This window comes from Nomascus leucogenys, chromosome 14 (assembly GCF_006542625.1).
Source record: "Nomascus leucogenys isolate Asia chromosome 14, Asia_NLE_v1, whole genome shotgun sequence".
Classification (NCBI taxonomy): Eukaryota; Metazoa; Chordata; class Mammalia; order Primates; family Hylobatidae; genus Nomascus; species Nomascus leucogenys.
Window position 1 is genome coordinate 57,245,399 of NC_044394.1, and position 12,733 is coordinate 57,258,131.

General features: G+C 46.1%; 1 protein-coding gene across 2 annotated transcripts in view; it reads right to left on the reverse strand.

Annotated features, from left to right (window-relative positions):
- Positions 1–12,733, reverse strand: part of PRKCA (protein kinase C alpha) — a 515,514-nt gene that overhangs the window by 59,523 nt on the left and 443,258 nt on the right. For both annotated transcript variants that reach the window (XM_030828485.1, XM_030828486.1), the window contains 3 exons: positions 10,390–10,481; positions 7,497–7,559; positions 6,328–6,466 (listed from right to left, as the gene is read on the reverse strand). In XM_030828485.1, the coding sequence (XP_030684345.1) occupies positions 6,328–6,466; positions 7,497–7,559; positions 10,390–10,481 (294 nt within the window). The remainder of the gene's footprint in view (positions 1–6,327; positions 6,467–7,496; positions 7,560–10,389; positions 10,482–12,733) is intronic.

The window sequence follows — 12,733 nt, forward strand, 5'->3', positions numbered from 1 at the left end:
CTAAACTGATTAACTACAAGGCCGGGAGAATTATGAGACAGTTAAAGAGCTGCAGGCAGACAATACAATATATGAGATAATAAAACCAACATAATTCCTAGAAAAGATCTGAGAATTGCACAACTTAAAGAAGACCCCAAAGGAAAGCCTGGCTTTGGCTCTTTAAATATTTCTTTGAGGGAAAGCGGCAGCTTCATTTTCTCTCTTGCAATGCTGGAGTCACTGGACCATGACCCTCCATAGAGGAAAATTGGCCTTTGATAGAAAGAAAGCCACCCTTTGGTTTGTCATTCTGTTTCTTTCATCAAGTGCTTTTCTTTGCTCCTGCCCTTGCTGGGCTGGTGTGGGTCCCATGGTTCAGAAGCGGCTGATCTCAGAGGAGCCACTGCTGGCGCTGATTGGCTTTTCTCTCCCTGTATCTCATTCTCCCCCTTTCTTCTTGGTGGCGAGTGCTAATTTACTGCCTGACTGCCTGGCTGCATGTATATCACATGAGTTATTTTCTCTTTGAACCTTTAGATACTCTTATTTTCTATCCCTCTCTACAATCCTTTCCCCAGAGGCCAGAAGTCTCTGGGGTCAGCTGGGGCTGTCTGGGGGGCCTGGGATGATGTCCCATCGACCTTCAGATACTCAGGTCCCCCAACCTGCTGGTTCTCTTCAGCCAATGACATGAGGTGGTGTGGCCCTTCTCTGCACTGTGTCACATACCATCAGTCCCACACCTGTGATGGCCTTGGAAGTCACCCTTCCAATCACCTGGCTAAAGAGTTCCACCCCTCTCAGTCTCCAAGGCTTCATCTCTGTCCTCCTGCAGTGTCTCCCCTGCAGATTTCTAGGTGGCCACATCTAGGAGTGCAGCATGCAGGCACCTATGCCAAGTACACACTGAGTGCCAGGCACTGCTCCAGACCCTGGGGTGGGGGCACAGCAGCCAACACCAGATGAAATTCTGCCCTTGGTGGAGCTTGGTGAGACAGACTGAAAAATCAATTCAGGAGTATATCTTTGTCTCTCCAAGGGGGATGAGTGCCATGGAAAAACAGCAGGGACAGGGGTCAGCAGTCCTGGATGGGACTGGAGGTTTGCAGGTTTAAATAGGGTCACTAGGGCAGGGGGCCTCCCCAAGGTGATCTCTGGGCAGATGCCTGGGGTGGGACATGCTGGGTGGAAGGAAAAAGAAGAGGAACTGGCCTGAGGATGGAGGGGTCTGGAACAGCACCCAGCACTCAGGGGGCACCCTGAACATGCCAACGGATCGATGCCCATGTACTGGGGAGGGGTGAGCATGTGGCTGGATCACCCTTGGTTTCTAAGGGATCTCCCTGGGGTTAACAGCTGGAATGCAATTCCGCGTCACTCACTGCATCTCTGATCATGACTCAGGTCCCTGATTCCCACTGAGACAAGTGAGTGGCCAAGAAAACATGGCCCAAACTGAGTGCTCACTTTTACTTGCTTTTTCTCCCATATCTCTGGAGACAATGCAATAGGTAAAAAGAATGCATGGGCTTCGGTCAGAATGTCTCGGATCCAAATCCCACCTTTGCTCTCACCAGCTATGTGACATTGGGCAAGTCACTGAACTTCTGCTCATGCATAACATGTGGCAAGTCAGAAGTGCTCAGGGGGGTTGGTGCAGAGAAGTCAGTGTATCACGGGTGATGTCCTTTGTGTGTGGTCTAACGTAGCCCCCGCCATAGCAATGCTGTGAGGAAGACTCTACATGGCACATTTGAAAAAGCTTCACTTCAGGGCCAGGCAGTGTCTCAGGCCTGTAATTCTAGTGCTTTGGGAGGCCAAGGCAGGAGGACTGCCTGAGCCCAGGAAATTGAGACCAGTCTGGGCAACACAGCGAGACCCCCATCTCTACAAAAAACTTTTTTAAATTAGCAGGCGTGGTGGCACGTGCTTGTAGTCCCAGTTACTCAAGAGGTTGAGGTGGGAGGATCACTTGAGCCCAGGAGATTGAGACTGCAGGGAGCTATGATTGCTACTGCACTCCAGCCTGGAAGACAGAGCGAAACTCTGTCTTTAAAAAAACAAAACTCATAGAATAAAATTATATAAAATAAATAAAATGAAAAGCTTTGCTCTCACTGCAGCAGGGGGTTCTCGGGACACAGGCCAGAAGCAGACACTCTTTTCCTGCTCCTTCTCTTTCTTCCAGGAGAGAGTGCGCAATGCTATTGTCTGGAGTCTGATTCTTGGCTGCTGGGATCTACTTGACTTGTGACTGGATCTCACATGCCCAAAATAACTAACTTTCAGAGACGGATTAAATCCAAATGAAGCCTTTGCTTGGCCTGCTCAAGGACTCTCATTGACCCCGAAGAATTCTTTCTATGTCAAAGCAAAGAGGACTCTCTGCGTCAGCTTTAGGAATCATTTTCTGATGAGTGCTCCTTCTGTGGTGTCCATTTCAACTTCAAACTCTCATCTGTTAGTGACATTTTCCGCCTCAGCTCGGCTTCGCTGGCTAAGGAGATGCTACAGTATTAATCGATTTCAAGGTTTTTGAACAAATAGCCATAAATACTTAAGCCTCTGCTTTGCCTATTAAGGAGAATGCCATGCGAGATAATGATTTTGTTTCTGCCTGACAGGAGTATTTGCACAGAGGACAGGATTATTTTAACCTTTCCACACATTTTGAAACCTTGAACCTATCTGATCTTTCTCTATACTGTAAGTATTTGTGTGGCCAAATATGCCAAATTACTGAACACTTATGAGGAAAAAATGCTAGCAAAAGCTGGAACAGGCTAGGCACAGGTGGTGGCACACACCTGTAGTACCAGCAACCTACGGACTGAGGCAGGAGGATCCCCTGAGCCCAGGAGGTTGAGGCTGCAGTGAGCTGTGGCACTCCAGCCTGGGCAACAGAGTGAGGCTCTGTCTCAAAAAAAAAAAAAAAAAAAAGCAAGCCAACAAAAAAGGTGAAACAACCTTAAGGTGATTATTGATTGATTTTCCAAAGCAGTGGTGCCTGATGTATTCAATGAAAGCCGACTGGAATCCACATATAGATTTTCGTTCCTGCTGGTCAGTATGATGTCACTTCTTATAAACTGAAAGTACTTGGAGGGCAAGCGCCATCTGATATCTTTTTGTATCCCTCGTGGCACCATGCTTAAGCACAGTAAGCACACAGAGCACTGTCTGGACACGTGAGTCGCTCAAGTTTTGAGCAGTTTAGTGTAGTGAGCAGTGCAAAGGTTTGGAGGTGACCTGGGCTTGGGATCAAAGCCTAATTCTGGCATTTCTCAGTAACATGGCCTTAGATATGTTACTAACCACCTCTGTCACTTCATCTGAAACACAGATCTGATGCTACCTCCCTGTGGGGCTTGTCATGAGGATTAAATGAGAGAAGGTTTATTATAATTATTTATTTATTTATTTATTTTTGAGACGGTGTCTCACTCCGTTGCCCAGGCTGGAGTGCAGTGGCACGATCTTAGCTCACTGCAATCTCTGCCTCCCAGGTTCAAGCGATTCTCCTGCCTCAGCCTCCTGAGCAGCTGGGATTACAGGCATCCGCCATCACGCCCAGCTAATTTTTGTATTTTTTAGTAGAGACAGGGTTTCACTATGTTGGCTAGGCTGGTCTTGAACTTCCACCTCAATTGATCCATCTGCCTTGGCCCCAAAGCACTGGGATTATAGGAGTGAGCCACTGTGCCCAGCCAAGAGAAAGTTTATCATGTGCCTGGCACATGGTAGACAATAGAAGGTGGTCACTTCCTCTATTATTGCTTGTACAGTAGATGTAGGGAGGGGAATGAAGGCTTCAGATGTGAAAGTAACTAGAGCGAGAGCAGAGTATTCTCTGTGTATGAAGGGGCCCGAAGTTACCAAGACATGATAGAAGTGTGTTTAGGTGTCCCTGTTGAGGATGGTGAGGAGGTTCTCCAACATATAACAAGTGTGATAGGCTAAGTCCCCTCTCCCCCACAGATGTCCACATCCTTATCCCTGGAACCTGTGAATCTATTACCTTTATGCAGTAAAAAGGATTTTGCAGAGGCAAGTTAAGGATCTTGAGTTAGGGAGATGATCCTGGATTATCCAAGTGGGCCCCATATAATCCCAAAGATCCTTGTAGGAGAAGAGGGAGGCTGGAGGGTTGCAGTCGGAAAAGACAGAGAGATTGGAAGATGCTACGTTGCATGGAGGAGGGAAGAAGGCACCAGGAGCCAAGGAATGCAGGTGGTGGCCTCTTGATGATGGAAAAGGCATGGATGGCAACAGGTATTCCCCTAAAGCTTCCAGAAGAAACCAGCCCTGCCCACAGTTTGACTTTAGCCCAGTGAGGCTGATTTTTGACTTCTGATCTCCAGAACCACAAGATAATAAATCTGAGTTATTTTAAACTGCTGAGTTTGTGGTTAGCTGTTACAGTGGCAACAGGAACTCATACCGTGAACGATACCAAACTGCGACACCAAAAAAAGACAAGACACTCAAATGGACAAACCTTAATGATATGGAAAATCTTGTCTCTACCGGACACTGTTGTTCCTGGTGTTATTAGATAGCTGAGATGTTACTGAACACAAAGAGCTATTTGTCGGAACAGGAGAGACCTGGTCTTAATAGAGATGAGGTTCAATGCCACCTTTATTCCTAAAAATGCTGCCATTCCCCGTCACTAAGCTTTTACAGCATCTGCTGAATTGTTAAATGAAGCCTGAATGGCGCATAATCACAGCCTGCTTAATACCTGTCATCTAGTAACAGGCTTCAGAATAAATACTACATCAGGAGGTTGTATTTCTGACAGTACCCTGTCTATTCCTCATATTTGAAAAATAAGACTATTTAATTTCACCTCATGTCTGGAGGTACTAATGAGGGAGTTCTTTTGGGGGAAAATCCCAGTAAGTTATGCAGCAAGATCACATATCACCTCTGGCTATGTGATTCAGAATTTAAGTTTCTAAATGAAGTCTGCGTGTCCACACTGTCTTGAAATACCATAAAACTAAAAGGTCTTCACAAAGGAATAAAAAGCAGCTTCCCTTTTGGAATAATGACTATGGAGGGTCTACTAGATGCAAAATGTTGTATTAGGCACTTTAGTCCACACAGCAATTCTACAAGGAGGGTATCATCCCTAACGTGCTGCTGAAGAAACGGTGTTCAGAGATGTTAAGTAACTCACCTGAGTTCCCACAGTCTGTAAATAACAGATTCCAGATTGAAGCTTACATGGGTCTGACTTCTGAGCTTGTGGGTGCCTTTTTCACTATCCCTACTGTCTCTGAGATAAATGCACAGGGTAATCTGTTGAATAAATGTGAGACCGGCTGCCAGCAGCTCATCTGAGGGCACTATGAAGAGCTGAAGCCGGCTCAGCTTTGGATCCATTGGTCTCCACCATGCTGGGGTTCAGATGGGAAAAAACTGTGGCATCCATAGGACTGTGTGTGGATGGAAAGTTGGCTCTACAGTGACTACAGTGACAACCCATTCTATCATTGACATGTGGCATGCTTCATAAAACAGGAAAAAAAATCCTCAGTAAGTGTTATAACAAAAACAGAGCAGCGCGGTACAAGTCCTGGAACCATTTTGCTTAGAACCACACTGATACATTCTTCCTAGACCAGACAACATGCAGTTTAGAACAGTCATCACTGCGATGCTGCTAAAATGCCATCACTGCAACCACCTTCTCACCCTGCTTTCCAGGCAGAGTATTTTCACAATCAATTCCCTCCACTCAACAGTATTTCTTTTTTGGGGGGGACAGAGTCTCGCTGTCACCCAGGCTGGAGTGCAATGGCGTGATCTCAGCTCACTGCAACCTCTGCCTCCCGGGTTCAAGCGATTCTCCTGCCTCAGCCTCCTGAGGAGCTGGGGATTATAGGTGTGCACCACCATGCCTGGCTAATTTTTTTTTTTTTTGTATTTTTAGTAGAGATGGGGTTTCACCATGTAGGCCAGGCTGGTCTTGAACTCCTGTCCTTATGATCCACCTACCTCGGCCTCCCAAAGTGCTGGGATTACAGGTGTGAGCCACCGCACCCAGCCAACAGTGTTTCTTAAATTATTTTGACCACGACCATGTGACAAATACATTTTCCCAAGCAACAGGCTCACATGGAGCAAACAACAGTTTCAGGAAGCAAGACACAACCTTACTATGTGCAATGGGCTCTCCTATTTCCTCTATTTTAGTCTGTTTTGTCCAGTTTAGTCCATTTAGTGGTTGTGACCATGCATTGACTTTATGATTTGCCAGCGACCCCATATCCCATGAGAGGGCTGTGTTTACAGTTTGGGAGTCCTGGTCGAGAAAACGATCACTGGGGTTCCTACCTCTGGGGCGATGTAATCTGGAGTTCCACAGAAGGTCCTGGTCGTGACTCCATCCATCATGTGTTCCTTGCACATCCCAAAGTCAGCAATTTTGATATGTCCTTCTGAATCCAACATGACGTTATCTAACTTCAGATCCCTGCAAGGAACCAGGTTAACATCAGAGTCCTTTCCATGACATAACATGGTTTGCTTTGGAGCTGGTGAAATAGAAGGATATTTGAATACCGGTCAGCTCAATGGCAATATTAACTGTAAGTCCCTGGAGAGCAGTATCAGGAGTTACTGTGTGTTGATATCTTCAGAGACTAATATTGTGCCTGGGCTACAGCAGGTGCTTAAATGCATACTGAATGGATGACTAAACGACTGGACTAGTGATTCCCAATCTTGCCTGTGTCTGTGACTCTAGAGATTTCCAATTGAGCACATCTGGGGAAGTCTCAATCATTTGATTTATTCATGTCCCACACAGGGGGTCTGACACATGACCAGGTTTGCAAAATCATGGGTTTAGAACCACTTCACTGGGTCATACGCATGTCCCTTCCATTCTGCCTGTGCCATATATCCTTCTAATTATGCTTCAATTAATACTGGAAGAAATTCTTCCTTCTTTGGCACCAGACTTTCAGCACAGCTACTAACAGGCAGAATTTAATTCAATAGATTTTTTTCCTTGCCTCTCCCCAGTTCCCTGTGTTCTTCTGCTGAACATCTATAACAGGAATTCAGTTTCCATTGCTCCCTGACCTCCATTCCAAAGAAAAGGCAGTGGAAGGAGCTGTCAATGGAGAGAAAAATGTGTTTTCTTTTTTTTTTCTTTTGAGACGGAGTCTCGCTCTGTTGCCCAGGCTGGAGTGCAGTGGCGTGATCTTGGCTCACTGCAAGCTCTGCCTCTAGGGATCACACCATTCTCCTGCCTCAGCCTCCCGAGTAGCTGACATGACAAAAAGCAGAAACAAGATATAAAATCTTTGAGGTCTAGAAATCAGAAGGTGGCTCTGATTTGCCTCCAGGGTGAGGAGGAAGGTGGGTCCCAGCAGGTCTCTGTTCCTCCTGGGGGGTTATCAACTCTGCGTCTTAAGTCGCCATTCCAGAATGACATGCCCACAGAGTCCCAGCTAACCTCTCTGCTGAGGTGCTGGTAGGAGGGCTTCAATACACACCTATAAATGATTCCTCTTTTATGAAGAAAGAACAATCCGATGGAAATCTCTGCCGCATAGAATCTGTAAAAGAAAATGGGCTTCAGGTTTCTCACTTGCTTCCTTAGATGCCTGTATACTTTTCATTCTCAAGTTCGAGCATCAAAGAGTAAAGAATGTCAGACCCAGAGGCTTTCAGAGACCAGCATCGCCTGCACGTGTTCTTCCAACCCCTGGTCCTCCCTCCATCACTTTGTCCTCTAGCTCATCCGTGAATGAGACAGCTAATAAAACCAATGAGACCAGCTTCTTATTCTTGTATGGGGAAGGTGGACAAGTAGCTTATTGCCTGCAGAGTAATTTCTAATACAATCATTTAAAGGGTAGATACCAGTTAGACTATTCTATGTCAGGAGTATGGCAGAGTAGAGAAAATTTCCATTTTCCTATTCACTGGCAGAATACACTGGTGTTTGAAAATATAATACAATTACTCTCTGGAAGGCAAAGTATAGTGGTTGATGAACGCTTTAGCTAGTGTTTTCATTCCTTGCAAGTGTTGGCATAAATGAGACACACATCATGATTCATATCTGAGTTTACTCTTTTAAATAATTGATAATAAAAAGCAGTAACTTTTTATTCACTTCAAAATTGTTAATACATTAACAGCTGAAACTCAGAGTAAAAGGGGGCGAATATTTAAAAATCTGCATAGCATTCAGGAGTCTTTGAAATCCAAGAAGCCACAAGACTGTGCCTGTGGAAATATCACATGCAGGAGGCTCAAAATAAGCACACGTGTCTACATGAGGAGAAAAAAAAATCTCTAATGATCAAGACCAAACCCTTAATGAGGGGCCACCTCTGAAGGCTAGAAGAGTACAGGAAGGGGGAGGGTGAAGAGATGGGATTACTACAGGTGATCTTTACATTATTTTTCATGCTTTTCTAAACTTTTCTGCAACACAAATAATACAATGAAAGGATATTGGACCAGACACCTTTATGTGACTTTATAACACAGGGTGACTCTGTGCTACCTGCTCTTTATAGTCCTGTGTGACCACGCTTTATTTTACAATCTGAGTATTTTAAGGCTTTGTAACTACAACATAAGACAGAAGAAAAGAACAGGCATTTCTGAAAACTTAAAAGGAACAATCAATAAGGGCAGAAAAATCCCCCTTCACACTTTTAAAGCTTGCAACCAAAGATTTCCCTATTCTGCCTTCAGTTAATCTTCCCTACGGTGGACAATCCCTCACAGGCCAAAAATTCTTCCAATGTGTCTCTTAGATGGCACAGCAGCCAGAATCCTATTAACAGGTGCTGACTTCATTCATCAGGGTACATGCCCACAAGGTTTCCTCACTGGGGAACTAAACTCGCCCTTTGTTTAGGCTTGCTCCACTGGTGTTTCCTGAGACTTCCTGGCCCCTGAGAGGTGAGATGATGTTTTCTGGCACCAAAGTCCCAGCTCCCCACATCCCTCAGATGAATCTCTCATTTTCACCTGGAGCCCACGTCTTCCTCCTGTGCTGCCGACTCCTGCATCCCATCAGGCAAGGTGCATTCCAATAAAACGTTCTTAACTGAGCTCATGAATCTCCCCCCAAACCACCTCCTCCTTGGTGGCTGCCCCAACCCAAGCCTAAAATGCGGCCTCACTGGAAACTAAGGTTTCTCTCTTCTCTCCTCCATAGTCAATAAGTTCTGCTTTTCTTCCTCCAGGGTGTTTTTCAAAGACACTTATTCCTCTTTGGCTCCAAGGTCTAGCCCTAACCACAGCTCCATTCCTTCTCATCTACAAAGGGTCTCACCACCACCTGCACCAGCCTCTACCATTCCCTTTCATGCTTCCTTCTTCCCCCAGAGAGCTCTGCAAAAACTGAATCTGATGGTGCAAGCCCCACTGCAGTGCCTTCCCTCTTCCCTCCTCTGCAGCCAGGCTCCTTACCAGGCTCTTCACCCAGAGCCCCACCTACCACGTTCCCCCCTCCCCCACCCCTCAAATAATCTCACAGCATCTCCCACACCTGCTGAGCTGCAAGGCTGCTTCCCTGGACTTGCTTCTGCCTCTGTTCACATCTCTTCCTGGAAGGCTCTTCCCCCACCTCTGAGCCGGTCATTTTGTGGGGGTGCACTTCCCTCTCCCCCTGATTTTTAGGGGCTTACGTGGTATCCTGGTATCCTGTGCAAGTCTCTAAAGTTACAGCAACACACTGTTAATTGTTAGGTGACTTCTCCAACTCCAGGGTGGAGTGTAAACTCCCTTCGGAAAGGGAGCACCTCATTCTTTTCACACCCCCAGTGCCTGGTGCAGAGCAGGGGTGTGATAACCATTTGTTCAATAGATAAGAATAACTCCGTCAATGAGGGTGGACCTGGGTGATGACGGGATATGGCAGCATTTCCAGTTTATTGGAAATATTGGAAATAGAATAAACTGCTCCTTAGGAACCATCTTAGATGGATCCTACCAGTATATCTGCCCCCCGCCTCCCATGTTTAGGTTTATAACATTCAACCTAAAACTGGGCAGAATTCCACTTTCCCATTTCACCCAGCAGAGGTTCCCAGTTGGGGCTGGGCATGGTGGCTCACTCACGCCTGTAATCCCAGCACTTTGGGAGGCCAAGGTGGGCACATGGCTTGAGCTCAAGAGTTCGGGACCAGCCTGGGCAAGATGGTGAAACCCCATCTCTACCAATAACACAGAAAATTAGCCAGGTGTGGTGGCGCGCACCTGTAGTCCCAGCTACTCAGGAGGCTGAGGTGGGAGAATCACCTGAGCCTGGGAGGCAAAGCCTGAGTGACAGAGTGAGACCCCCATCTCAAGGAAAAAAAAAAAAAGTTTCCAGTTGGTAGAACTTGGTTGCTCAAATTAAGGGACTTTAAAAATAATACTCACACTGCTTGTGGTTCCTTAAATTTTCCTACTTGCTGAATGTGGTACATGAGGTCCCCACCGTTGACATACTCCATGACGAAGTACAGCCGATCCTGCAGACCAAGGTTCAACACATGAGCAGGGCTCCTCCCCAGCCAAGCGGCTTCCTTTACTCTTCACAGGTTGTGTTTTGCTTTCTCATTAGTTAAATGGGGACTGCACAGGCAGATGTGCTCAGTTTAGAGCTCTTTCACATTTTTTTTCCAAAGAATAAGTAATAAACCCTACTGCATGAGGGCCTTGGGAAGTATAAAGTCATTACATAACCCTGAAATACTGGCTCTCCATCAACGTGCCTGCCTGTTACATATACTCTCTATTATAGTAATGGCCTCGAACATTCTTCCCTATTTTCCTATACGTATAATACATTTCTAAGTAAGGGATGGTGTGAGGAATCCACATAAGGCAATTATTTTATTTTAACTAGTGCTTCTCCATGGTCAAAATGTTTAAAGCCTGGTTTGCAGTGTCTGGGAGGCGTGCCATACTAATGTAGTATCGTGTTTAAATGGATACTCCTGAAAACACATCTCTCAGGCTTAGGATTACACATGCTCAATGATATTTACTGGAAATGGGACAGGGGACTCTAAATGGAGAGGCTAATCAAATGTTCTTTTGCATCTGTAATATGCCCAAACACTGTTTTTCTATTTTCTCTGTCACGGGTAGGCTAAGTGTTGGCCCCATGATGGGCATGTATCATAGACCCAAATAAATCTGCATATTCATGAGGACATTATGCTGGGACAGATAGGAAGATGGAGGGGTTTAACAGTGAAATAATGACCTCTGCTCTCTGCTAGAAAACATCCCCATTTCACAGAGGATATTAAACATTAAAGTGCTGCACAGGGAGAAAAAAATGATGAAGCTGGTGCTAATAGCCAGGAAGCAACCCTGGGAGCCCCAATCTCTAGCTTTCCTGTTATGAACTTTAATTTCATCTTCATTTCTTTGTTTTGTAGCTTTCCAGAGCTTAATCAGGGTAACCAGGGTTACAGGCTCTGGGCTGGGATTCAGAGCCGTGGTTGTCTCTTCCGAGCATGCTGCTCTTGTCTCTCCCAGGCGTGACTTGATTCACAGTCAGTGGGAATGGCTGGGAGCAGGAAGCTCAACGTGCCGCCAGTGCTAGGCTGACACGTAGTGGCCGGCGCCTGACTCCGCGGCTGCTGCTACACACCCAGAGGCTCCGTGTGGCTGCAAAGCCATTTTGAGATTCTAAAACCCAAAAGCACTGAGAGGCTCCTCCCAAGAGTTTTCAAAGAGGCATAAGACAGACAGTCGATCAATGGGCAGTTGAAAATAGTAATAATTGCATCAATTATAGCTACTGATTATGGAGTCATATTTAAAATGGACAGCCTCTGAGGAGTGGAAAGACCGGCTTTGGCAATGTCTCACTATGGTGCCATCTAAACGTCTATGTTTCTTTTTTTTCTTTTTGAGACGGAGTCTTGCTCTGTCGCCCAGGCTGGAGTGCAATGCTGCGATCTCGGCTCACTGCAAGCTCCACCTTCTGGGTTCACGCCATTCTCCTGCCTCAGCCTTCCGAGCAGCTGGGACTACAGGCGCCTGCCACCATGCCCGGCTAATTTTTTGTATTTTTTAGTAGAGAAGGGGTTTCACCGTGTTAGCCAGGATGGTCTCGATCTCCTGACCTCGTGATCCGCCCACCTCGGCCTCCCAAAGTGCTGGGATTACAGGCGTGAGCCACCGTGCCCGGCCACGTCTATGTTTCTTGTAGGCCACCTGCAAGCCCTGCAACGGACTGATTAGTGCTTTGGAATGTTCTTTTTTGTCCTCTATTTAGTTTTACTTTATGACATAACTCAGCAAACTTTTTCCATAAAGGGCCAGCAGTATGTATTAATATTTTAGGCTGTGAGTGTCTCTTGCAGCGACTCAACTCTGCCTTCATGGTGCAAAAGCAGCTGTAGATGACAGGTACAGGAAGGAGTGTGGCAATGTCCCAAAACAGCTGTTTATGGATGCTGAAATTTGAATGTCACCTAATTTTCACGTGTCACGATATATGACTCTTTGGATTTCCTTGTTGTGACCTTTCCTAAACTCACGGGCCATAGAGAACAGGCCACAGTTTTCCAATCCCTGTTGTGTGACATTGAACAAGAACATGCTCTTTTACAAAATCAAGTCTCCTTATGCTCCAATGCCACGTTTGGCAGCAGAACCAGTGGTCTTAAAAAGCCAAGACTGTGGCTGGGCGTGGTGGCTCATGCCTGTAATCCCAGCACTTTGGGAAGCCGAGGTGGGTGGATCACTTGAGGTCAGAAGTTCA